Source organism: Loxodonta africana, chromosome X, assembly GCF_030014295.1.
Source record: "Loxodonta africana isolate mLoxAfr1 chromosome X, mLoxAfr1.hap2, whole genome shotgun sequence".
In the NCBI taxonomy this organism is placed as follows: domain Eukaryota; kingdom Metazoa; phylum Chordata; class Mammalia; order Proboscidea; family Elephantidae; genus Loxodonta; species Loxodonta africana.
This window is the reverse complement of record NC_087369.1, coordinates 80788494-80816336: the sequence shown is the minus strand read 5'-3', so window position 1 is coordinate 80816336 and position 27843 is coordinate 80788494. Positions and strand designations below refer to the sequence as shown.

Below are 27843 nucleotides of genomic sequence, written 5' to 3'. Positions count from 1 at the left end.
TCCCCAGTCCTTCTCCCTAGCCCCCATTTCCTTCTCCCTTGATTTTCTCCTTCTAGAAATTCATAGCCAATCTCACCTTCTGCTGTGTTGGCTTGTTTGGAATCTTCACATAGGAGAAACCTTCACCACAACCTGTAGGATCTGCCACTCCAGTCACCTCCAGGAGACACTTCCCCTTCATGGCAGCAATGAAAGCCCTTGTGGTATTCCAAGGAGCAGTTCGAACCTGAAGTACAGAAAAGGATTCTTAGGGCTACAGGAAACATTTGTTGTATGTCTAGCCATTACCCACAAGGGCAGAACAATTAAAATAATGTACAATTTAATGCTTTCTTAAACCGGCTACATAAAGTTGCCCAGTACTTAGCTTGCTGCTCTCTTCTACGTTACTTATATCATGATGTTAAATAAGGGTCAAGAGCTCAGCCAACCAGGCAAGAAGGAAGATGTGGACCAATGGTACTTTTCAGGCCCATACACCTTGGGCTTCACTAGGAATTCTCAAAGGCAATGTTGTTCCCACTCTAACAATGGTCAAGAGATAAGTTAGTCTGATGACTGTATATGACTGTCCAATTGCTCAAATGGTTTCTTTAAAATGACCTACATGCTCTCATAACAGATAATATGCATGCTTTCAAATCACTGGTTCCAACCCCGGCAGCACTAAACCAAAGTCCATTACACCTCTGCCACTAGTTTGGTCAAAGGAGCCCTGGTAGTGCAATGGTTAAGCATTTCGCTACTAACTGAGAAGCTGGTCGTTCAAATCCACCAGCAGCTCTGCAGCAGGAAAGACCTGGCGATCTGCTGATAAAGATTATAGCCTGGGGGAGGATTTGGGAAAGATGGCATAAACAGACCATCATTCCAACCCTTCCCCATATATACAATAAGGAAATGGTGCTTGACTTTGAGGGACTCTGAATCAGGAAGCAGAGGAAAGCAGTGGGAAACTGCAGACAGGCTAAAAATCAACAAATCAACAAGAAGTTGCACACAGTAGGAAAATTCACTTCTCCCGCTGTCCCTGCCCTTCCCCTAGCGACACAGCCCACCAGCTGCTGTGAACTGGGGAAGTGGCCCCAACACACAAAAAAAAAAACACTGCTTCCCTAACTACCACTTGCAACACTGCCGGTTGCAAGCCTACTATGAATTACTAAGGCCCCTACAGTGGAGTCTGCTCCCATAGTCAACATTCTACCTGACTCCCTGCGAACCCTATAGCTCAAGCCTCTGAAACCAAGGGCAAACCTCGCAGGGAAACAGTTTGGGTCTGTTGGCTCCCCGTCCTGGTCAGTGCTGAGGACTGCTCGCTGAGGCTGATGTGTTCAGAAAGCAGGCATCTTGAGTGGAGGCTACACCCACTGCCGACATACTACAGGGTGGGGAGGGGGGCTGTCACAGCAACAAGGCAGACCTCCCTGGGGATCGGTTCAGAGTGTGACAACCCTTTCCCTACCCAGACACTGTTACCTGCAAGACTGCTGTGAATTGCTACAGGAGGCCCCTGCAGTGGAGTCTGTTTCCAAAGTCAGCATTCTACATGCCTCCCGTGTACTCCATAGTTCAAGCCTCTGAGGGTCAAACCTCCCTGAGGGTCAATTTGGGTTAGTCTGCCCCCATTTCTGGTTACCATGAAGGACTGCTGACTGAGGCTGCTGTGTGCTAGAAAGCAGGAATCTTGAGCGAAGGCTACCTTCACAGCTAACATCTACTTGGGTTTCTCTGATAACAAAAAGGCAGACCTCTACGAGGATCTGACCAGAGCATGACACCCCTCTCCCAACAGGTTAACTGCTGGTTGCCAGACTGTTGCAAACTGTAAAAAAAGGCCCTCACAGTGGAGTCTGTTCCCATCATCAACACTCTACCTGCCTCTCTGTGCACCCCATACCTCAGGCCTCTGAAACCAAGAGGACAGACCTCCCTGGGGGGTCAGTTTGGGTCTGTCTGCTCCACCTTCTGGTCAGTGCTGAAGACTGTTGACCAAGGCTGCTGTGTGCTACTGAGAAGGCATCTTGAGTAAAGACTATACCAACAACCTATATATTACAAGGCAGACGTATCAACAAGGCAGACCTCCCCAGGGGTTTGTTTGGAGCATGAACAACCCTTCCTCCACCCAGTAACTGCTGGCTGCTGGACTACTATGAGCATCTACAGAAGGTTACCTACAGTGGAGCTAGGAGGCAGGTCACCTAAGTAGAGACTGGTCCCACAACCACCACAGGGCTGCTAGGGCTTCTGAAACCAACAGGACAGATATCTTAGAGGTACTTCTGGGGAGAGGCAGCACCTCCTCCTCCTGAAACAGAAGAAAGTCTACCTGTGCTTCTCCTGAATGCCAGCTTAGATACAAGCAGCCCCCACGGAGTGAGGAAGAAAGCCTCGGGAAAACCCAGAGGGTAATACCCAGCCCCGAAAGGATCTATCTAAGTGTGGGTTTAACAACTAAAAACGTGGCTGCAGAAACAAAAAAGGGACAGGAGTAATAAGCAGAGAGAAAAAGGACTGCGCCCCCTGGTGTCTTTGAGAGACAATGAAGTTTGAAAACCGAGACCTGGAACTTTCCAATTCTAATTTAAAGCAGGAAGGGAGAAGGAGCTATTCCAGAGAGAAATAGGAAAGGTAAGCAAACACCTAAGGCTCTGTCTCCCTAAGAGTTTTTTGCAGAAAGCAATGCGGGCAAAAACATCAAATACGGGGGAAAATTGAGAAAGTTAACACCCTTGAAAATTCTAATGCCCCTACAAAACATCATGACATATACAAAAGAAAGAGAAACGATGGCCCATCCAAATAAACATGACAAAAGGAGTGAAAATGCATCTAGGGAAGATCAAATAATAAAAAAAAAATGGGAAAATATGATACAACGTTAAACACAATTAAAAGGCTTGAAGAAAAACATACACAAAGAGCTAAAAGAAATATGGCAAGGAGGCAGGGCCAAGATGGCGGGATATGTCAGAGACTTCCTCTGGTCCCTCTTACAATAAAGACCTAAAAACAGAAATCAATCGATTACATATGACAATTGAGTCCTGAACAACAAAGGCAAAGCTGAGGAATCGGACTGAGTGGCGGGGGAAGGAGAGACAGTACAGGAGTAGCAAGATGTTGCCAGACCTGAGCCAGCAGGAATTGGCACCCTGCAGGCCAGGATTCGCTGGCGCCAGCGGTGACACAAGCAGAGGCATTCAGGACGTGTTTTCCACATCAGGAGAGATCAAGCAGCGAAGACCCTACTCATGTCCGCAATCAGTGAAAAGCGGTGCTCAGTTGGCAAAAGATAAGTACATGCGTCTAACCTACTGTGTGGATAAAAAAACATACCTTTGGAAAAATTCTCGCTCCCACTTACCTGCCCCCTTCCTACTCTGCACTGGGTCTGAACCGGTTTCAGTGAGTACCACAGTCCCAGGGCCATTTTAGCCTTGGAGAGGAAATTAACAAACAGGGAAAAAACAATCTGCCAGTTCCCCTAAGCTGGGAACACAGGTCAGAAACAGCACCTTTGCCTATGCACAGGCATAAAGGGTCCACGGATTTTGAATGCCTTTCACCACTACACAGACCTGTGTGGGCCCATTTCAACAGCATACGCCCTCATAGCACAGTACAGCAGGGAATATATCTGAAGTCTAACTTCAACTGTTTTGGCTATGTGGTGGAGAGGCAGATTCGTGATACCTGACACCGCTCTGCCTATTACGCAGGGTCCTCACTTACCCACATCAGGGGCCTGAAGACTAGTGGTTCCACCCACACTACCTAGCCACCTGAGACAGGGGTCAAAGAGTAAGTGATTCCTTCCAGTCCTTACAACCAACAGCACTGGATGCCCATAGAGAACAGGGACACGATTTCCTCCCAGACACTCAGGGGTGCTTGTCAGTTCCCTACCTTGCTCAGCGTGTGAACCCCTACTACAGCCAGATACTTGTGCCAACAGCAATCGCCCCTGCTTGTCTAAGACTGTAGGTGAGAGCCTGTACCATACACTTGATGAGTGACTACCTGGACACCTGAGCTGAATCCATACAAAAAAAGTAAAAGGACTCCTGGGTTCACATACCTAGTAACAGCTCTAACCACCTGTTGACAGGATGTTTGAACTTCAAAGGCACCAATAATCAAACTAGCTCATTCATACAGCCTATTAGGGCATACGAAAACAAAACGAGAAGAGAAGACACAGTAAGCACGCACAAAATAAATACAAGAACTTATTGATGGCTCCAAGACAACGGTTAATATCAAATCACATAAAGAGGCATATCATGATGGCTTCAGCAAGCTCCCAAAACAAAGATTCAAGAAATCTTCCTGATTAAGATAATTTCTTGGAATTACCAGAGACACAATACAAAAGATTAATATACAGAACTCTTCAAAAGATCAGGAAGGAAATCAGGCAAAATAAAGAAAACACCAAGGAACACACAGCAAAAACATTAGAGAAATGTAAGAAGAGCATAATGACAAATTTAATAAGCTGCAAGAATCCACAGAGAAACACCAAACAGAAATCCAAAAGATTAACAATAAACTTTCAGAATTTCACAACTCAATAGAAAGTCATAGGAACAGAACTGAAGAAATGGAAGTCAGAATTAGTGAGAATGAAGATAAAGCACTTGACAACAATATATTTAAGGAAAATTCAAATAAAAGAATTTAATAAGCAAAGAAACTCTAAGAATTATGTGGGACTCTATCAAGAGTAACAACCTATGAGTGATTGCACTACCAGAACGGGGAGGATAACAGAAAACACACAGAGAATTGTTAGAGATTTGTTGGCAGAAAAATTCCCTGATACTGTGAAAGATGAGACAATATCTATTCAAGATGTTCATCGAACCCCCACAAGGCAGATCCCAAATGAAAGTCACCAAGACATATAATGAAACTTACCAAAGATAAAAAGAATTTTAAGAGCACCTAGGGATAAACGAAAAGTCAACTACAAAAGGACACTCAATAAGGCTAAAATTGGACTACTCCTCAAAAAACATGCAGGCAAGAAGGCAATAGGATGACATACATAAAGCCAAGAGGGAAAAAAAGTTGCCATCTTAGAATTATATATCTAGCAAAACTGTCTCTCAAATATGATGGGTGAAATTGCGACATTTACAAATAAACTAAGATACTTTTGGGGGTGATGGATATGCTCATTATCGTGTTGTCAGGGTTTCACAAATATATACGCCTGTCAAAAATAGCAAATGATACACTTTAAATATGCACAGCTTATTGTATGTCAATCATATCTTAATAAAGCTGTTTTTTAAAAAAAAGGATAAATGGGGTATGCTTCTAAAAAATTAGTGTAAGCCTTACCTCATCATCTATCTTCATCTGAAAATCTTCCTCATTTTCTTCTTCTGGGGCAAAAAAGGACTTCTCACCATAGCCAGCATCCTGGGAGAAGACAAAAAAAAAAATCCATCCATAAATCAATCGAAAAGCATAAGTTTTACTGCGTACCAAGTACAGAATATCAAAGCATATTCTGCATAATGAATCTCTAAAGTCATCTCTTAGGCTATTAGAAGATACTAGCTGATAGATGGATAATGAGGGCCCATAAGAAAGCTAAAAAGAGATACTTAATAATTCAGACTCATTAACTCAGTGGGACAGTCCTATACTGTCCTACTCTAGCTGGACCAGTCCTATTTTGGCCTGATAAGGGTACCATACTTCTCTAAATCACACTTCCAACATCATCTTCTCTGTCCACCTAGGAGGACGTGGGAACTGACAAACACGTACCCTGCTTACGTGTATGTCTTACAGAGAAGAAAAACTAAAATCCCCACCCAGATGGATGGGCAATCATTTTCAAAGTAAAACAATATGCCCCAACTCCCTCATTAAATCTTCCCACTGATACTTGATTACGCTGTCATTTTCCAGAACTGATGTACACAGAGAATACCTCACACTGTTTGAATTTTTTTAATAACTGGTAATAATCCAGTAGCCATCATCTGTTAAGTCAGTGAGGAGACTCTTCTCTCCCGTGTCTCAATGGCATAGGCAGTGGCTAAGTGGAGGGTGTTCACCTTCAGTCGCTGTTCTGCAGCTATCATACTATAATAAGCACAGCACTGCTCTGGAGACACCATAGCTCTGATCTCCTCTTCAGTTGGTAAACGAAAATCAGACTTCAACACCCACCAGTTTGAGTCCATCCCTGGAAAAGATACAGAAAGGGAAAATGAAATTGTCCTACGGTCCTAACACTCATTGACAGCAAAAGAGATAACAAACCAAGACTGAACCAGGCGATGCCCTAGAAGAGAACAGGCCTAGCCATAGTTACATGACTGTCTGGCCAAGACAGCCCCTGCTACTAGGCTTCCTACATCTCACGTAAGACATCTCTCTTAGAATTCAGCATTAGGAAAAACTTGGTTTACCATGAGAAAATCTGGTATAGTACTTCCTTTCCAACAACCACACTGAATTTCCTGGCAGCCAAAATCAAAAAAGCAATCATGGCCTCCATAATTAGAAGATTCATTACTTTCTCCTTTCAATGATCACCTATTCGTTTTATTAGCCGTATGCTTATCCTTTAGTTAAAGCCAACACAATTTTTTTCTTGCAAAGAGAGAGGACAAATAACCAGACACAACTGATAACCTGTGCGTTTGAAGTCAGCGCAGAGCTTTAGCCTCTTCCGGATGCTGCTTTCTGAATGGGATGGAAAGGCTTTTTTAATATCTTCCATTCGAATCCGCCGTGGCCGATCTTTACTCTTCCAGAAGAGGCGGTAAATAAAAACCTGCGCAACAAACCAAATGCATTTCATTTGGCAAAGGATAAAGGTCTACACCAGGGCCCCTTCTTCTAAGCCACAATGTGCTGTGATCGTTCCTGTTGTGCCCCCAAATTCACATACCCTTTTATGTGCACCCTGACTCCCTCCCTACCCATCCATCCTTACCTGCAGAAAGTCTCGAATGTGTGTATTGGCTCTTTTGGAGTTGGGCCCAGGAACCTCAAACAAGGGACACTGCTGGCCAACCACAAAAATATCCACTAGTTCCCGAATATAGTAACCCTGTCTTGTCCGAATGATCAGGAAGTCACTTTCCGGCATCTTATGAAGATAAATTGGGGCACGGAAAAGGTTGTTCTCAAATGCCTAACGAGAGTAAAAACACGTAAAAATTATATATGAAGAAGCCCTAGGAAATTCAGTCTCTGAAGAGAAAGGACAATCAAGCTTGTTTGCTCTCCCTCCTCGTATGACCTAGGCAGTAACATAAATAAATTATAATATGGAACAGAAAACAGGGTTAGAAAGACAACTCCTACCTAAGAGTCAGTAATGGAGAAACTACAGGATTCGTAATGCGCTGACACCAGCTCTGCCACTCAATGTATGACATCAAACAAGTAATTTAACGTCTCTGAGCTTAATTTTCCCCATCTATAAAATGGAGATGTTTAAAATGGTATACGTCACAGGACCGTTATGAAAATTATATATGAAAATCACTTTATAAACTAACAAATACTAAACTATTATCACAGACCCCTACATAGCCCCTGACACACGATTTACTGGTGGTGTTAGTTGCTGTTGGGTTGGCTTCAACTCATTGGGACCCCATGTAAAAAACAGAACTGTCTGCTTCTGTACCATCTTCATGCTCATTGGTATATTTGAGACTACTGTTGTACCTATTGTGTCAATCCATCTCATTGAGGGTTTCCCTCATTTTCACTGGCACTCTATTAAAACAGGATGCCTTTTTCCAGCGAATGCAGTAGAGGTGAGATCAAAACATTTGTTAAGTAAGTGAATTCAAACAAACTAAACCTTAAAGGATGGAAAAAAACATACCCAGCAAACAACAATCAAAAAAGAGCAGGAATAGCAATATTAATTTTGGACAAAATAGGCTTTAAAGTTAAATCTACCACAAAGAATAAGGAAGGACAGTATATAATGATTAAAGGGACAATATTTTTTTTATACCAGGAGGATACAGTAAATACTTATGCACCCAATGACAGGGCTGCAAGATACATAAAACGAACTCTAACAGCACTGAAGAGTGAGATAGACAGCTCCACAATTATAGTAGAAGACTTCAACACGCCACTTTCGGTGAAGGACAGAACATCCAGAAAGAAGCTCAATAAAGACACAGAAGATCTAAATGTCAATCAAACAACTCGACCTTACAGACATATACAGAACACTCCACCCAACAGCAGCCAAGTATACTTTTTTTCTAGTGCACACGGAACATTCCCTAGAATAGACCACATATTAGGTCATAAAGCAAACCTTAGCAGAATCCAAAACATCAAAATATTACAAAGAATCTTCTCTGGCAATAAGGCCATAGAAGTAGAAATCAGTAACAGAAAAAGCAGGGAAAAGAAATCAAACACTTGGAAACTGAAAAATACCCTGCTCAAAAAAGACTGGATTATAGAAGACATGAAGGATGGAATAAAGAAATTCACAGAATCCAATGAGAATGAAAACACTTCCTATCAGAACTTTTGGGACACAGCAAAAGCAGTGTTCAGTGGTCAATTAATTTCAATAAATGCACACATACAAAAAGAAGGGCCCAAATCAAAGAATTATCCCTACGACTTACACAAAGAGAAAAAGAGCAACAAAAGAAACCCTCAGGCACTAGAAAAATGGAAACAATAAAAATTAGAGCAGAACTAAATGGAACAGAAAAACTGAAAGTTAACAAGACCAAAAGCTGGTTCTCTGAAAAAATTAACAAAATTGATATACCACAGGCCAAACTGACAGAAGAAAAACAGGACTGACAAAAGAAAAGCAGGAGAGGAAGCAAATAATCCAAATAAGAAATGAGATGGGCGATATTACAACAGACCCAACTGAAACTAAAAGAATCGTAACAGGTTACTACGAAAAATCGTACTCTAACAAATTTGAAAACCTAGAAGAAATGGATGAATTCCTAGAAACACACTACCTACCTGAACTAACACAAACAGAGGTAGAACAACTAAATAGACCCATAACAAAAGAGGAGATTGAAAAGGTAATCAAAAAACTCCCAACAAAAAAAAAAAACCCTGGCCCTGATGGCCTCACTGGAGAGTTCTACCAAACCTTCAGAGAAGCATTAACACCACTACTACTAAAGCTATTTCAAAGCATAGGAAAGGATGGAATACTCTCAAACCCATTCTATGAAGCCAGCATATCCCTGATACCAAACCCAGGTAAAGACACCACAAAAAAAAAAAAAAATTACAGACCTATATCTCGTATGAACTTAGATGCAAAAATCCTCAAGAAAATCCTAGCCAATGGAATTCAACAACATATAAAAAAAAAAAAATGGAAACCCTGGTGGCACAGTGGTTAAGTGCTAGGGCTGCTAACCAAAAGGTCGGCAGTTCGAATCCGCCAGGCGCTCCTTGGAAACTCTATGGGGCAGTTCTACTCTGTCCTATAGGGTCACTATGAGTCGGAATCGACTCGACGGCAGTGGGTGTGGTTTTGGTTTATAAAAAAAAAATAATTCACCATGACCAGGTATGCAGGGATCGTTCAACATCAGAAAAACAATTAATGTAATCCATCATATAAATAAAACAACATACAGGAACTACATGATTTTATCAATTGATGCAGAAAAGGGATCTGACAAAGCTCAACGTCCATTCATGATAAAAACTCTCGGCAAAACAGAAATAGAAGGAAAATTCCTCAGCATAATAAAGGGCATTTATACAAAGCCAACAGCCAACATCATCCTAAATAGAGAGAGTCTGAAGGCATTCCCCTTGAGATTGGGAACCAGACAAGGATGCCCTTTATCACCACTCTACTCAACACTGTGCTGGAGGTCCTAGCCAGTGCAATTAGGCTAGTTAAAGAAATAAAAGGCATCCAGATTGGTAAGGAAGAAATAAAAGTATCTTTATTTCCAGATGACATGGTTTTAGACACAGAAAACTCTAAAGAATCCTCAAGAAAACTACTGAAACTAATAGAAAAGTTCAGCAGAGTATCAGAATACAAGATAAACATACAAAAATTAGTTGGATTCGTCTATGCCAACAAAAAGAACATCGAAGAGGAAATCAATTCAATACCATTTACAGTAGCCCCCAAGAAGATATAATACTTAGAAATAAATCTTACCGAAGATGTAAAAGACCTACACATAGAAAACTACAAAATACTACTGCAAGAAACCAAAAGAGACCTACATAAGTGGAAAAACATACCTTGCTCATGGATAGGAAGACTTCACATTGTAAAAATGTCTATTCTACCAAAATCCATCTATAGATACAATGCAATTCCGATCCAAAGTCCAACTTCATATGGAAGGGCAAGAAGCCCCGGATAAGAAAGCATTACTGAAAAAGAAGAACAAAGTGGGAGGCCTCATCGTACCTGATTTTAGAACCTATTATACCGCCACAGTGGTTAAAACAGGCTGGTATTGGTACAACAACAGATATATAGACCAATGGAACAGAATTGAGAATCCAGACATAAATCCATCCACATATGAGCAGCTGATATTTGACAAAGGCCCAAAGTCAGTTAAATGGGGGGAAAGACAGTCTTTTCAACAAATGGTGCTGGCATAACTGGATATCCATCTGCAAAAACATGAAACAAGACCCATACCTCACGCCATGCATAAAAACTAACTCAAAATGGATCAAAGACCTAAATATAAAACCTAAAACAATAAAAAATCATGGAAGAAAAAATAGGGACAACGCTAGGAGCCCTACATAAACAGTATACAAAACATTACTAACAATGCAGAAGAGAAACCAGGTAACTGGGAGCTCCTAAAAATCAAACACCTATGCTCATCCAAAGACTTCACCAACAGAGTAAAAACATTACCTACAGACCGGGAAAAAGTTTTTAGCTACGGCATTTCCGATGAGCGCCTGACCTCTAAAATCTACATGATACTGCAAAATCTCAACCACAAAAAGACAAATAACCCAAATAAAAACTAGGCAAAGGATACAGACAGACACTTCACCGAAGAAGACATTCAGGTAGCTAACAGATACGTGAGGAAATGCTAACGATCATTAGCCATTAGAGAAATGCAAATCAAAACTACAATGAGATTCCATGTCACGCCAACAAGGCTGGCATTAATCCAAAACACAAAAAATAAGAAATGTTGGAGAGGCTGTGGAGAGACTGGAACACTTCTACACTGATGGTGGGAATGTAAAATGGTACAAACCACTCTGGAAATAGATTTGGCGCTTCCTTAAAAAACTAGAACTAGAACTACCATACGATCCCATTCCTTGGAATATATCCTAGAGAAATAAGAGCCTTTACCGGAACATATATATGCACACCCATGTTCACTGCAGCACTGTGTACTACAGCAAAAAGACGAAAGCAACCCAGATGCCCATTAATGGATGAATGGATAAATAAATTATGGTATTAAGCACTGATAAAGAACGTGAAACATTTCATAACATACAGGAATCTGGAAGGCATTACACTGAGTGAAATTAGTCAGTTGCAGGAGGACAAATATTGTATAAGACCGCTATTATAAAAACTCTAGAAAGTTTAAACAGAGAAGAAAATATTCTTTGATGGTTACGAGAGGGGGGAGGGAGTGAGCAAAGGAGAGGTGTATTCACTAATTAGATAGCAGATGAGAACTATTTTAGGTGAAGGGGAAGACAACACAATACAGAAGAGGTCAGCATAACTGGACTAAATCAAAAGCAAAGAAGTTTCCTGAATAAACTAAACACTTCAAAGGCCAGCATGGGGGGGCAGGGGTTTGGGGACCATGGTTTCAGGGGACATCTAAGTCAATGGGCATAATAAAATCTATGAAGAAAACATTCTGCATCCCACTTTGGAGAGGGGCATCTGGGGTCTTAAACGCTAGCAAGCGGCCATCTCAGATGGACCAATTACTCTCAACCCACCTGAAGCAAAGGAGAATGAACACCAAAGACACAAGGTAATTATGAGCCCAAGAGGCAGAAAGGGCCTCATTAGCCTGAGGCCAGAAGAATTAGATGGTGCCTGGTCACAACCGATGACTGCCCTGACAGGGAATACAACAGAGAACCCGAGGGAGCAGGAGAGCAGTCGGATGCAGACTCCAAATTCTCTTAAGAAGACCAGACTTAATGGTCTGACTGAGACTAGAAGGACCCCGGAGGTCATGGTCCCCAGATCTTCTGTTAGCCCAAGACAGGAAGCATTCCCAAAGCCAACTCTTCATAGGGACTGGACTGGACTATGGGATAAAAAATGATACTGAGCCCACTTTGAAATGTGGCGTCTGGGGTCTTAAATGCTAACAAGCGGCCATCTAAGATGCAGCAATTGGTCTCAACCCACCTGGAGCAAAGGAAAATGAAGAACACCAAGGCCACACGACAACTAAGAGCCCAAGAGACAGAAAGGGCCACATGAACCAGAGACCTACATCATCCTGAGACCAGAAGAACTAGTTGGTGCCCGGCCACAATCGATGACTGCCCTGACAGGGAGCACAGCAGAGGACCCCTGAGGGAGCAGATCAGTGGGATACAGACCCCAAATTCTCATAAAAAGACCAAACTTAATGGTCTGACTGAGACTAGAGGAATCCCAGCGGCCATGGTCCCCAGACCTTCTGTTGGCATAGGACAGGAACCATCCCCGAAGACAACTCATCAGACATGAAAGGGACTGGTCAGCGGGTGGGAAAGAGACGCTGATGAAGAGTGAGCTAATTATATCAGGTGGACACTTGAGATTGTGTTCGCAACTTTTCTCTGGAGGGGGGATGGGAGGATAGAGAGAGAGGGAAGCTGGCAAAATTGTCACGAAAGGAGAGACTGAAAGGGCTGACTCAAGAGGGGGAGAGCAAGTGGGAGTAGGGAGTGAGATGTATGTAAACTTACATGTGACAGACTGATTGGATTTGTAAACGTTCACTTGAAGCTTAATAAAAGTTAATAAAAAAAATGATACTGAGGAAGAATGAGCTTCTTAAATCTAGTAGACACATGAGACTATGTTGGCATCTCCTGTCTCAAGGAGAGATGAGAGGGCAAAGGGGGTCAGAAGCTGGCCAAATGGACACGAAAAGAGAGAGTAGAGGCAAGGAGTGTGCTGTCTCACTAGGGGGAGAGCAATTAGGAGCATACAATTAAGATGTTTGTAAATTTTTCCATGAGAGCCCAACTTGATTTGTAAACTCTCACTTAAAGCACAGTAAAAATTAAAAAATAATAAATATGTGAATTAATTAAAAAATAAATAAAAACAGAAAGCAATGAGGTAGGATGTATGCTAGAGAGAAAAGACTAGAGAGGGCAGGACAGAAACATTTGAGTTAGTTGAAGTAGCAGCCAGATGGGGATCAACAAGAAGCCTGTGACAGTAAGTCTTCTCAGAACAAAAGAGTAGACAGAAAAAGGGAGGATCTTCACTGCATGGGTGCGGAAAGGAAGTTCTAAATGTAAAACATGTAAGAAAAAGAACTACAGAAGATAGAAAAAGAACTTCAGGAGACTACCAAAGTAGCCATAAAACAAGGGGATGGATTGATAGAAAACCTCAACAGAAAGTTACACGGAGAGGAAATGCGAGGAACAGTATAAAGATGATGCTCAAAATCGTGGGAAATAGACTGTAGATTTAAAACCCAAATCAAACCAGTTGCCAACTCATGGCAACCCCATGTTTTCAGAGAACTGCACTCCGTAAGTTTCTCAAGGCGGTGATCTTTCAGAAACAGATTGCCAGGCCTTTCTTCTGAAGTGCCTCTGGGTGGATTCAAACCATCAACATTTCAGTTAGTAGCTTAGCGCTTAACCGTGTGTGCCACCTCTCCCCAAAAAAAGGTTTTGCAGATACTTTAGGAAAATAAACAAGAGTGGAATAAACCAAGTATGAGAGTAGGAAAATGGTTAAGATTGTCAAGAAAAATAAAATGGACAAAAGACAAAGCAGGAAGAGTGCTAGAGATTTCCCTGTTATCACTGACGGATATCTGTACTTTCCTTGGCAAAAATACATAAAAGCCAAGTTACCCTATATACCCCTTTATACCCATCAGAACAAAGGAGAAACAAAAAGCATTACACTATGGTTAGGGACTGGAGATGGCACACTGCAGGTGTGGATCAATACTCACAAATGACCACAACTTTGCAATTTTACACATGAACAAAGTATAGTCATTCAGAAATTAACTACAGAAAATAATTAATTCCAGGTTGACTTCCTTATGTCACCCATGTATTTCTGTGCTTCTTACCAGTGAGCATCTCAAAAAGCTATTTTAAATTCAGCCTAAGAATAACACAATTAAAAGCCAATTTTAAGAAAAAAGATTATTTTAAAACATTTCAAATACAGTTATCATTTTTGGATTATACTGATTTCCCCCATATTTGATGTATGTCCACTATCTCATTCAACTGGTTCTTTCTGTACTGAGCAGAGCTCCTTTTCTGTCAATTTCATTAGGAAAGAGTTTTAACAAGAAAGAATTCCTCACCTGCAGTAATTGGCCAGGATGGAGGGAGCCCAGGAAAGGAGATGTATGGCAGTAAACGGTTTCCCCATATTTGCAATCTGGAGCTCCAGGATCCTTCCCAGGTTTCTATGAAGAGGACAGCAAGACCCAGTTACTATCACAGAATATAATTAATAAGCCTACACAAAATATTCCATGAGCATGGCACTTTACTAGTATGACTACCAAAAAATATTTTTCTCCCAAGAAATTCATAGTATAGAAAAAAGTACATACTCACACTGATATCACTGGGTATCTAACTACATCAATAACGAAGACTTTCTGAGGAGACTCACCCGTTTATAGTAGTTTTTTATCTTGGTTGCCATGCCGACCTGCATCATTAAGGGTCCATTTTCCTCACTGTATTCTGCAAGAATAAGATCTCCATCTTTGCCCGTGAGGTCCTGAGGTGTGCGCATAAAAAACATCTCTCCACCACCTGAAGCTTGCCTCTCTTGTTCTCTCATCTGTCCAGAACAAGAACACAGTTCAGTTCATGACAGGGCAATAATTACACTCACTGATGGCCATCCATTCTAAGGGAAACACACCAAAAAAAAAGCTTCTTCCTTGTTTTTCAATTTCATTATGAAAATTTTCAAACACAGAGCTGAAAGACTAGTACTACGAACACCTATTAAGCCAATACCTAAAAACAACTTTTTCATTTATATTTTGCCAGTTTATAGATCTTGCTAGACCATTTTCGAAAGCTGTGGTCATAATACTTTACCCCTAAGTATTTTCTCATACATCTTTTTAACAGTAAGGACATTCTCCTAAACTACGTTATATAGTATTTAAAAAAATAAACAATAATTTCCTAATATTATCTAATACTCAGTCCATTTCCCCAATTTGTACCCCACTATCTTTTTATAGACATTTTTCTTTCCATACCAGGATTCACTCATACCTTGGCCTTTTTTTTGATGTGTTTTAACAAAGGTTGGACTGAGTGGGGACCTGGCTGAGATAGCGTCCCAAAGGAATACTTTTTCAGAGGTGGGCGATGGAACTGCCGAAGTTTGATGGGCCCCATGTGAGTGGGAAAGAAGGGCTGCCGCAATTCCACAGCAGGAATGGAATGCTAAAAACAGGAAATATAAAGGTTCAAATTAAATACTACTCCCAGCCTAGGCAAAATTAACCACATCCTTCATCAGAAGCAATGAGTTCCCACCCACCACGGAAAAGATGCTACTTTTACCTGGATAATATTCCCTCCAAAGGTGCCTCGAAGACCCTGTTGCTTGGGGTAGTAATACTCATCATTGGAGAGATTCCATGGATCTTTCACTTCTGGCTGAGACATGTTCTAATGACAGATCACCAAATACAGTAAATCTTATTAGACTATCCTTCTCCATTACCATTCTTGGTTCTTCCAAACACCAAGTCCCCTCTCCCTTCACAGACCTGCTGTGGTTCCTCCTTGATGACTCCTGTTTTTCCTAGGAGAATTCGACTCTTCTTCAGCGATGATTCCTTTTTACTCTCCTTGGAGGGGGAGTTAGAGGTAGCCTCTTCCTTTTCATCAGGAATTTCTGAGAATGAAATAAGTCACTTTGGAGTGGCTATCCCTAAAGATTCACCTTTCCTACTGATAGCTTTGTAGTTCCTAACTGGATCTCTCATCCTGCTTGAGATCGCTTTTATTCCATGATTCACTCTAACCAAACTACGCTCCCGACAATTCTCAAAAGTGTTACTTTTCAACATTCCTATGTGTGCGTGTTTTCCCTAAACAATCTACAAATACTAGAAACTGACAGCCACAACTTTGTTCTCTCAAATTGCTACCTGGTAGCTTCTGGTATTGACCTTCTCCAACTCTTTTGATTTCCTCCTGCCCCTTGACATTAGCAGCCAAGTTGTCAAAGATGGAGAAGGAACATCGGCCTCTGACAGTGCCATACCCAAAATGAGGTTTTCATCATTGGGATCAAGTGTCAGAACAGGAGGCTCCAACAGCCGGGGCATGGACTGAGCATCCCAAATGATATTGTCCTCCCAACGTCCATATACCAGCTCCTCATTGTCAATGGGAAAAATGGAGTACCAAGGTTTGTCATCATCCAGGGCAGCTGTAAAACCTAGTCAGAGCAGAAGGAGGAAACCCTAAATAACAGACAAAACATTTATGTCCATTCCAAGCATGATTGTAGGGAAGAGAAAAGGAGCAAATGTTAGTAGAGTCACTCGTGGCTACTGAAAAGGAACCTACAAAACAATGTATTTCTCACTTTAAAAAAATGTAGCAGACAAATACGTTCTTTGTAATATCTTTTATAGTAGTCAACATTTAAACAGTCTCAATATTTAACAGTAAAGGACTGATTAAGTAAATTATAGTAATAAATGTTATGGAAAATACAGAAACAATAAATGGCAGTAAAATATATTAACAAATATAATTACTCGTAAATAAATCATGAAACATCCACATATTAATCAACCAATAAAGTGCTTAGAAAAATGGAAAGGAAAAACACCTTTTCTTAAAGAAAATTACATACAGTTTTGTTTTTCCTAATTATAAAAAGTAATCCCAGTTAATTGAAAAAAATTTAGAAAATACAGAAAGGTATAAAGAAGAAAATTGAAGCTGCCTGTAATCTTACAGATCAGAAATAACCACTGTGAACCCTTAGTATATTTCCTTTTAGTCTGTTTATATAGTGTGCTTTTTTTCATTTAAACAACTGGAGTATCAAATATGCCATTTCATAGCCTGTTTTTTCCCATTGAAAATGAGTTTTTACATGTCATTAAACATTTTTATGAAGAACACTGAATGACATAGAAAAATATTTCTTAAGTGAAAAGCACAGTATACAAAAAACTGTTTATATGGAAATAAGCTCAACTACACACACACAAACGACAGAAGAAAGACTGCAAGGAAATACACTGTAAACACTTGATAATCTCTGGATAGTGAAACTACTAGTGCTTTTTCTTCAGGGGGGTACACTGTACTGTATTTTCAAAGTTTTCTACACTAAGCATGGCTTACCCTTTCTTTTAACCTATTTAAAGAGAGAAAAAGCAAATGCTAGAATGATAAAAACAAACGGACTTTGGGAACAAAAGTTGACTGTAAAGCATTGTTATAGTTCAGAAAAATCTTTAACTTCAAAGTGGCTTTCAAATTTTTCTAATGAGAATCCAGAGTCCATCCTAACTCATTAATAGGATAGAAAAAAATTTATCAGACTACAATTAGGGTTCAGATTCAAAACATTCCACTGTCCCTCAGCAGCCCAAAATATCATAGCTAAGCCTGCTTAAGATGACTGAGTTGGAAGATAGTGGGCTGGACTCAGCTGGCATGGAAGCACACCTTGTTGAACATTGTAAGCCATGGCATTCCTAGTCATACTGGAAGGAAGCCAGCCTGCCAGGCTTGCACGCTGAGGTTTTGTCCCTTTATGTTTGACATCCTCCCCATCCCAAATGATATCATCCTCCCAGTGCAGCTGTGTCACCATCAGGAAGTTTTCATCAGCCAGAAGATCAGTGCCACTGCTTTCCTCAAGCTTCCTAAAGTCCTGGAAAAAAAGGGAAGGAACAACAAATCACTGACTGGTCACAGTTCCCACTTCTAATCCCACATCAGAGATACATCCTAAGTGGTCCTTGAGAAGAACCACCTGATAATGGAGAAATATCTGCCTCCTCCCATTCCTACTATGGCCCATCACTCATTTCACAAACAGAATCCTTGCCACGGGACTCTGGTTGCCTGGGTGGTATACCACACCAAGCAAAAGCATCAGACATCTAAATCCTCCACCGAAGAAACCCTACCGAGTATTTCCCCAGCTGGGAAGTTAGTAAAATTGATAAGCCCTGAGCATACTGATTCCTTTCTTACATCCCAGTGTTGCTCACCTCCATCAGTCTACATTTTGTCACAGGTTCATGTTCTGTCTTTCTCAGTTTGAAGCCATAGTCAAACCCACTGCCATCTTCAGGGACACCTAGCATATCGTACCACAGTCGGGCAGGCCCATAACGCCACTCAGCCACTCTTGGTTTGGTATCTGTTACTTTATCTATATCGCCAGTTGATTGAGAAAACTTAGACTCCACTGGAGCCATCATTGTGATCTGTAACAGAGGAAAAAAGTAGAAGGGGAGAGATTTCTCGATCCCGTATGTCCTAGAAGCACAGAAAGTTAATAGTCAGGAGGGGAACTTAGAGAAGCCACAGGAAGATTCTTAAAACAGGAATCTTTACCTGGAGTTAGAATGTAAGCAATGGAACTATATCATGGCACACTCTACCTAGCAATCCAACCTTCCTATTCACCAGTATACATATTACCATCTACTCCTTCCCACCGTCCCCACCCCCATACTTCCTACTACAATAGGGAAGGGGGAGCCACCAGAATTGAACTCATGATTACTCATTGATAATCAGCACAGGACTTTGCCTGCTAAGGCATTACTTCTAAAGTAGACATAAGCTAAGGAGAACTCATTTGTTCCCCCTGAAGGCCTTAACCCCAGGTCTTTATTCTGCCTACTTCATCATCAGAGAGACACTGCTCTGGAGGTGGTGGTGGAGCATAGTCATAGTCCCACAAAGACTTCTGGTTGACTTCTGATTCTGCTGAGCACTCCACCTCCTGGATCTGCTCTTCCTGTGTGAGCTCGCGGTGCTTCTTTTTCCTCTTTCTGCGAGCACTCCGCCAAACAGATGGGACATTCTTCCCTGGTCCAAAAAGACGTAGAAAGCGTAATACCTAAAACAGAACAAGTTACTATGTCACAGACTCAATGCCAGATAGGAAAACAGCAGTACCTGAACCTGGAAACTCCCCTGAAGGTCTACTCAACTGTGAGGGAGGGATAAGGGATCCTGCCCTCAGATTTATAACATCTACCAAGTTAGTAAAGTGTCCCTCAACAATTTGGACTAGCTCTTTTAAGACAACAGGGCAGTTTCTGATGAGAACAGCATAAATCACATTTACCATCAAGGTACACGACTTCAAAAAAAGACTTAGTATAATACAAAGAGCTCCTACAGGCAACACGTTACTGAATAAGGAAACCCTTAGATCTTATCCATTCTGTATTTATCATCTCAAAACAGAACTGAGTGTTTGGAAGAGGTCAGTGGTTTGTAATGTAGGTGTTTTCCATAGAAAGTACCTTGCCAGGCCGAAATTCTGGGAAAAGTTCCGTGACACTCGGCAACAGCTTGGTGGCATCATGCTGCATAATCCCGGCCAATGGTAGGGTCAGCTTTCCATCCTCAGATTCTGCCTGTGTTGCTTCCTGAAGTCCCATCTCAGATTCTGAGTCAGAGGAACTACTGAAGTCCACTTTCTCTGAGGCCAAAGAGGAAGGGGCAATGATGGAGGGCAAGATGATGCCTTCTCCATCTTCAGACACTGCAACAAGGAAGAGAAACCCCTGTGGCATGTAACTGTGAGCATATTTCCTCAAATTCAGCCAACACCCACTCTGGGCTATGCACACACAACTCAATGGCAGGGGTTATAGTCCCAAGCACCCAGTATTACTAGTACGCAGCCCAGAAAATTCATTCCAACTCAGTATCTCCCACCATCCCCAACTCACCTTATACCTGGTACCCTATGGTTGTGATGAGAAAAAACAAACACTATTACTACATTTACTACTTTCTGTAAGTATATGCGGTTAAAGGAATGTGACCAATAGCAAATAATTTACACAGTCAGGCCCTATCATGTCCAGTTCAGGGATCCATGTACTAGAAAATTTTTTAAAGCCCACGACAATGAAATTTGTTTAGCATAAAATAAGACCTATCACACAAAGTTAACAGGTAATATTTAGCCTGCAGACTAAAAAGGAAATGGCTTAAAACAGCAATAGGAGGAATTTAGGTTAACATAAGTCCATAAATACAGAAGACCAAAGACACTGCTCTTCCCCAATCTTCTAGCCTATGTTACTCTCGGATGCACAGGGACAGGGGAGATGATCACTGAAGACTATCAGCCTCTGAAATCTCTGAATTTCTGATAGTTGGTTCTGTATGATTTACACATATTCTAGGGTGCCATTCCCATTTAACTATTTCTTTTTAAAAAGAGCCACCTGAAAAGGTAGTTTCCAAATACCCATATGTAGATCATCTGCATGAGAAATCATTTGGAGGCAATTCTTTAGAATTCCTGGCCTCTACCCTAAATCTTCTGAATCAGACTTTTCAGGGGTGGGAGTCAAAAATCACTATTTAAAGACTTAAGATAATTTTGAAGGGTAGCCAGACTTGAAAACCTCATTTTCTTGAATGCAGGTGAAGACATTGTTGTTAAAATGTTTTTAAAAAGTAAAGCTTTCTTTTAATGCCAAAATTTAAAGATCACATGAATGAATCATTTCTAGAAGTTTTATCCTTCCCTAGCAGCTCGATTTTAATAACCCCTTATGTGTGTGCCAATGTCTAGACTAACGAATGGAAATTAGCTCCTTAGACAAAAAGCAGGCAGTCTCTACTTACCACCAGCAATAGTATCCTGGTCCTTATCCTTCTTTATTGGTATTGGAGGTGGGGGTGGGGGCGGCATCAATTTGCAATCAATGTCTTCACAATCAGCATCGTAATCATCTTCATCATAATCTATTAAAATCAAGATGATCTCCTTAGGATCCAGAAAGTTAGACAATAGCCTTGAGCTCCCTATCACTCAAGAATTTAAAATACCACATGAAGCACTTAAGAATTCACAGGAGATGCAGCTTCTGCCTCCAGAAACGGAAGACATCATGGCACACACAAATGTCGTAACACTATGTATAGGATCTAATATAGGAATGTAGGGAGCTCACAAGAGCTATTGGAAACCTCTGGCTCCTCCTCCTAATCAAATCCTGTTTTGTTTTTCATTTTCACCCCACTCAATCTCATAAACTGAATTTAACATTCTTTCTCCTGTCAGTTTCCTCTAAAACTGGACTTTCTTCTCCACTTTTTCTGTCTACCTTTTGCAGCTTGTTAATTCTTTCCACTGCCTTTTTAACCATTGGCATCACTCAATACATGGCCCTGAACACTCTGCTCTTATCGCCCTACACACTCACCACTCCCTTTATCCAGATTAAACCCAAATCTATATATCTTGCCCTAACTTCTCAACCTTTACAATTCCACTGCATCTTCTGCTGCCTAAAAAACCTTTCCACTCGGATATTCAACAACTCTTATATCATGAGGTCCCTGGGTGGCACAAACGATTTGCGCTCCTCTACTAACCTGGTAGTCTAGTGGTTAAGCACTCGACGGATAACCGAAAGGTCAGTGGTCAAGCCCACCAGCTACCCCGTGTAAGAAAGATGTGGCAGTCTGCTTCTGTAAAGATCACAGCCTTGGAAACTCTATGGGGCAGGTCTACTCTGTCCTATAAGGTCACTATGAGCCAGAATCGACTCGATGGCAATGGGTTTGGTTTTTTGGTTTGACTAACCTAAAGGTTGGCAGTTCAAACCCACCCACGGAAAAATGGCCTGACGATACGCTTCTGAAAAGATAACAGCCAAGAAAACCCTATGCTGCAGTTCTCCTTTGTTATACATGAGGTCGTCATCAGTTGAAATCAACTCGATAGCAAGAGGTTTATCTTATATCACGCTGAAATAACCTCTACGTTGTTTAAATTCTCTTTTGTTACTACCAATACCACCTCTATCCTCACTTTCCCAGTTTGTGACTTTAATCCTATTTCCTTCATCAATCTCTTAATCCCCAACACCCCTTTTCTAATTAATTATTAATACTGTTGTTAGTTGCCGTCCAGTGATTCTGACTCGTGGCAACCACGTGTGTGCAGCATGGAACTGCTCCATAGGGTTTTCAAGACTATGACACCTTTTGGAAGCAGATCACCAGGCCTGGCTTCTGAGCCACCCCTGGGTATGTTCTATCAGCCAACGTTTCAGCCAGCAGTCGAGCACTTAACCATTTGCACCACCCAGGGACTCCTAATCATCAATAACAGTAATTATATCAACTTCCATTTACTGCACACCCATTATGTGCTAGACATTCGTAGTAATTTTATTTATAATTCTCCCAACAATGCTGTGAAGTAGGGATTATTCTGAGACACAGAACTTATATCACTTACTCAGGGTAACACAGCTTTAAGTGACAAAATCAGACTTCAAACCTGTTTTAATGACAAAGTTTATACTCTTTCCAGAACACAACCTCACGAAGTCCCACTGATGTTTTTTCAGCAACTCTCAAGTTTGACCCTTCCTATCATTTTCCACATTTGTCACATCATTCCAGACCTTGATAATTTACATCAAGCCTGCCAGAATAGTCTCCAATTTAGTCTGCCACTTCTCCCTTTTCTACTCAAAACCCCAAAGCAACAAGTAGCACTTTTCTGAAGTATCATTTAGGAAAAGGTAACTACCATCTACTGAGCACCTGTACGACTCTGGCACTGTACTAGAGAGATGCTTTCACATCATGTGATAATGAACTTAAATTCTTACGAAAGCCCAACTAATGAGGTAGGTGTTATCACCTTTATTGCAGGCAAGAAAACTAACGGGTTATTACAAGTCAGAAATCCAAGCTTCTGAGATTAAGCTACTTGTCCAGGGTCACACTAAATATAGACTTGGTATCTGAATCTAGGACATTCTGAACCTAAGATATTCTGACTTCAAAGCCCACTTTCTTTTCATTATACCACTCTGCCTCTACTTAACAATCTATATTGATTTGCAATTCTTCATGGCATCAAACTCCAAGTAATGCATACATAAAGGTGCTGTCAAATTGCTCCCAACATCTAAGTATCCTTGGTAATTGCTATTTGGCAGTATGCATTCCATTCCTTTCAAGCAAACCTACTGGACAATTCCCCCCACACTCCTTTGCTTATTTTTATTTCCAAGCCTTTAGACTAGCCATGTTTCCAAAGCAGGACCTGCCTTGCTGCTTGCTTCCTCTCCACCAAACCTTGTCTCACGTCTTTTTGAAAATTTTGTTCAAATTTTACCTCCATGAAACCTTCCATAATTATCTCCATTCACTTCTAAAGAAGTGCCCTTGTAAATTAAGCCATGCAAAGGGGCCAATGTTAGGGAAGGGGTAAGCTAAGGGCATAGGTGAAGGCACCCCTAGAGGGCAAGAGAGCCTGGAATGAGCATCCCACAGTACTGAGACTACCAAACGCAGCATTCCCGTTTTCCAGGAAGTTGCCTCATAAAACCCAACTAGAAACCCCCCAACCCATCCTCTTCCTTACCATCCCCAGTCAAGACAATAAACCCATACCTGAAAATTACATCTTCCACTGAAAATTAGAGCTGCCATCACCATCCCCCTTAGCCTCAGTCAAAATATTAGTGCTCAAAAATATCAACTATACTATTTAATTATTCTGGAAGCCCCTCGACACTAAATATAACATTCTACACAGAAACATGAGCTTGCAAGTTGATTTATGCCTTCTTATTATAGATAATTGTTTTTTATTTGCTTATCCTATCTCCCCCAAACAATAAAAAATCCTTGAAGGTAGGGCCTATATCTTCTATTTTTCTTGGGTTACTTCTTGTGTATATGGTGCAGTTAATTCTCTTTACATGAAAAGCACTCAACTCCATTAACTGACCTTGAACAGACTGAAGTATTTACTGAGGTTTTATCTACATTTTTCAGCAACTGAAATCTAATGCAAAGAAAAGGTGGGCAATGAATAAGCAATAAGCAACTCATAACAAAATTCCAAGCAGTCAGAGGTAGTGTAGGGTAGTGCTGTTGTTGTTAGGTGCCGTCCAGTTGGTTCCAACTCACAGCAATCCTACAGAACAGAGTGTAACTGCCCCACAGGGTTTCCAAGAAGTGGCTGGTAGATTTGAACCGCCAATCTTCTGGTTAGCAGCCAAGCCTTCAGCCACTACACCACAAGGAATTATGACCAGTTGCTCTAGGTTTCTAAACCCTGAGCTCCTCAAGATCAGATAATGAATTTCATTATCTTTGTTCCATAGTGTCTACCACAGTTTACAGCACATAACTGGTGTTCAATCAATGTCTAACGAACCAAAGTTGTTGAATTACTCAGGATTTCCGTATTTGTGAGGAGGTTAAGAATAATCATTAAGATCCCTTCCAGCTCTGACAGTGATTCCAAAATGTAGCACCTTACACCAGGGAGAAAAATTTGAAAGCAAGAATTAAATACATTGTATCAGCATATAGGTGGCTGAATGAGTAACAGAATTTCAGCTGATAGATACATGTATTCATTTACATGCAACACTGTATACTTAATCCTTCTTGGGCTATAAATTCCTTGAGAGCAAAGACTGAGTTTGTTTCAGTCTAACTTTCAACAGTATTTAGAACAGTGCCATGAACCCTGATAAAAAAACAAAACAAAAAGCAGACCTGTTGCCTTCGAGTCGATTCCGACTCATAGCGACCCTATAGGTATTCAAACACCAGGTGACAAGGAGGAAAGCATTATCATCCTTACTTGGCATTCCCCAAGAACTTGGTACTGAACAGTATGAGAAATAAAAAAGCCTGAGTATGGTGAGACTGCTCCAGAACACAAGAGGACAGGAGCCACTTGGAACTAAGCTAACAAAGGAACAGAATTAAAGAAAAGGCATATAGGAACAACGGCAAAAATTACGAAAATCAGAGTCAAAACTGAACTACATAAGCAGGAAAATGCCCTGGAATGCTCTATCATTGACACCGAAGAATCACCTGAGTGGCAAAGGGGCTGCAAGCTCCCCATTGTCTGCTGATATCTTCGGCTTTCATCTTCTGCTACCTCATTGATATCTGAATAGTCCACAGCATCTTCTGTGCTCTTAATCCACCCTGTAAGTAAAAAATAAAAGGGGGGGGGGCTCTCAACAGAGAGAAAGTAACTCTCACTCCCTCAGATAATTCCCACGTAAAAATACATGTACAATAAGTGGCTAGCCTCCTCCCCCACCTTACACCCCATGACCCAGGCTTCACCTTCATCATTTACCAGGGCACCGTCAATCCCAGTCAATTCTTCATTTGCGGTGAGTTCAGTGATCAGGGTGCCCAGACCCAAAGCCCCCAAGCCTGCCAAGTGCTTCTTACACTCCTGAAAAAGGGACAGCACCAGAAGTCGAAGATAACAACGAAACCTAAGTTTCCCACACCACAAGGCTCATTTCCCTGGTCCATGACAAAGCCATAAATCCGTATGAAAAATGACTCTGTAGTGTGCTAAAAGGAGCACGACATTCAAGAGCTGTAAAGTAAATCTACCACTAAACTCCACATTAATCAAATTTTTTAAAATACCATGTCCAATTTCAGTCACCACTCTCTAAACTTATATTGTAAGAAAAGATTTTTCAAAGCACCACCCCCACGACCAAAAGAATGGAATAGTGTTCTCTGAATAAAGGTTAAGGCAACTGAGGTCATTTGGATTACAGAAGGCAAGGTGATGACTTTTTTGCCATTTTCTGCGTGTGTTGCAGGGTAGGGAAAACGTTAGCAGTTTTACTCCTTGAGAAAACGAACGTGAATGAAAGTAGGTGAGTTTCAGTCGGACACAGAAAATAATTTCACCGTGTCAAGGAACACTGGGAAAACTATGTAAAAATCATACTAGGACCAGAAAAAAGATCTGCCCCGGATGCTTTGAACATTCACTGTTCTAGCGGTTGGGGCCTGAACCAAATGATTTCTTCCAGCTTCTCTGTCCAGTCCTCTTGGGGCACCTCACGTCAGTGATGTCAGAAATGCAGGCAAGGTTTTCAAGAATCCCCAAGAAGGTTCCCACAGTAACGATTTGAAAGCAATTTCACTAGGTTAAAATATTGCTTTTTCTAAGTGTCTGGTCAGGTGAAAAGTTATCTCCAAAGTAACCCACACCCGCGCCCCTGATCTAAAGGGAATCCGCGGTGTCTCGCCAATCACGCTCCATTCCTCTTCCTGCCCACGCCCAAAAGGGAGCTCCCTGACTCTAACGCATTTTTCCAAAATTTACTAAGATAGCACCCCGTTCCTCTTCTCGTTTCCTCTTCTTTTAGGTTAATTGCGCCCTTTCAAAGCAGGCCGCAATATGCCCACCTCTCGTATCCATTCTCTAGGCCCCTCATCCTACCTACTCGCCTGAGCAGTACCACCCGCATCCCTATCCCCAAGCCCACCCCCTCACATCATCCAAGACGCTTTCCCCCTCCAGCTGCCCGGCTCCATTGATGTTGCCAAAAAGGAAACCAGTCAAAGAAAATGGACCGCCTCCAGCCGACTCTTCGTCGCTGTCCGAGTCTGACATGATGGCGGCTGCAGCACCAGCAGCGACTGCTGGCCACAGTAAATTCCAGGCGGGTCCCATGGACCGGAAATAAAGACATCAGTCGCCCAGAAGTGACACACGGAGCGACTTGACCCTATCAGCCCCTACCGGAAGCGGAATAAAGGAAAATTAACCGGAAAAACCGGCGGTCCTACGAAAAAGGAGAATAGGTGTCACTACTTTACTAACGGCTTTTCATTCGAACCTATGCGATCAGGAGGCTGAGCCTGTGAAAAGCGGTTGGTCACAGAAGATGTTCAGTCCCGCCCCTTCTACTCATCTGCGCATGAGTGGTCTTTCTGCGGCTGAGAGCAACTATTCTTCCTCCAATCAGAAGGAGCTGCCAGAGTCCCTAAGCCACGCTACGAGGAAGTAAAGATCATAACGCGTGTTTCTCCTCTGTGGTGTTTGCGGCTTTGCTGCTCGGTCCAGAAGGTTCATTTGTAAGTTAGTTGCTTCGAATTGACGTTTCTCCATAGAAATGGATTTTTGCTTTATTTTCTCAACGTTTTATTTTGGGAAATTTGAAAGTGAAAGATTAATAACAAGAACAGATAACCATTCACCTAGATTCACTATTGTTAACATTTTGCCAGGTTTTTTTTTCCTGAACCATTTGAAAGTGAGGTACAGAAATGATTCCTCACCCCTAAAAATGTACATCTTACTCTTTAAGCACAATCGCATCATCACATTTTTAAAATTAACAATAATTTAATGTCATGCATGGTCCCAATTTCCCCAATTGTCCTAATTGGGGCATTTTATATTTTTTTCAATCCAAGCGCCATTCAGGTTTCACGCATTGCATTTGGTTAGCTCCCTTTAGTCTCTTAATTTCGAATTCATTGTTTTTCGTGACATTAATTTTTTTTAAGAATCTAGGCATGTTGTCTTGAAAATAATTCTATACTCTGAATTTGTCAGAT

The 27843-nt window shown here is 41.4% G+C and overlaps 1 protein-coding gene across 12 annotated transcripts in view; it reads right to left on the bottom strand.

Annotated features, from left to right (window-relative positions):
- Positions 1–26992, bottom strand: part of TAF1 (TATA-box binding protein associated factor 1) — a 73690-nt gene extending 46698 nt beyond the window's left edge. For 5 of the 12 annotated variants that reach the window (XR_010319800.1, XM_064278535.1, XM_064278538.1 and 2 more), the window contains exons 1-19: positions 26774–26991; positions 25591–25705; positions 25330–25446; positions 21091–21210; positions 19749–19990; positions 19118–19336; positions 18477–18695; positions 17926–18133; positions 16499–16675; positions 15999–16126; positions 15790–15897; positions 15496–15669; positions 14873–15046; positions 14556–14660; positions 6971–7171; positions 6667–6808; positions 6084–6214; positions 5356–5436; positions 77–226 (exon numbers count right to left, since the gene is read on the bottom strand). Coding sequence is in view for 11 of the 12 variants with exons in the window: in XM_064278535.1 (XP_064134605.1) it covers positions 77–226; positions 5356–5436; positions 6084–6214; positions 6667–6808; positions 6971–7171; positions 14556–14660; positions 14873–15046; positions 15496–15669; positions 15790–15897; positions 15999–16126; positions 16499–16675; positions 17926–18133; positions 18477–18695; positions 19118–19336; positions 19749–19990; positions 21091–21210; positions 25330–25446; positions 25591–25705; positions 26774–26953 (2991 nt within the window). In the remaining variant the exon portion in view is untranslated. Of the gene's footprint in view, positions 1–76; positions 227–5355; positions 5437–6083; positions 6215–6666; positions 6809–6970; positions 7172–14555; positions 14661–14872; positions 15047–15495; positions 15670–15789; positions 15898–15998; positions 16127–16498; positions 16676–17925; positions 18134–18476; positions 18696–19117; positions 19337–19748; positions 19991–21090; positions 21211–25329; positions 25447–25590; positions 25706–26773 lie in introns of all 12 variants that reach the window. The other 7 variants (XM_064278540.1, XM_064278541.1, XM_064278544.1 and 4 more) reach the window with 4 other exon arrangements.
- Positions 26993–27843: the final 851 nt, after the last annotated feature.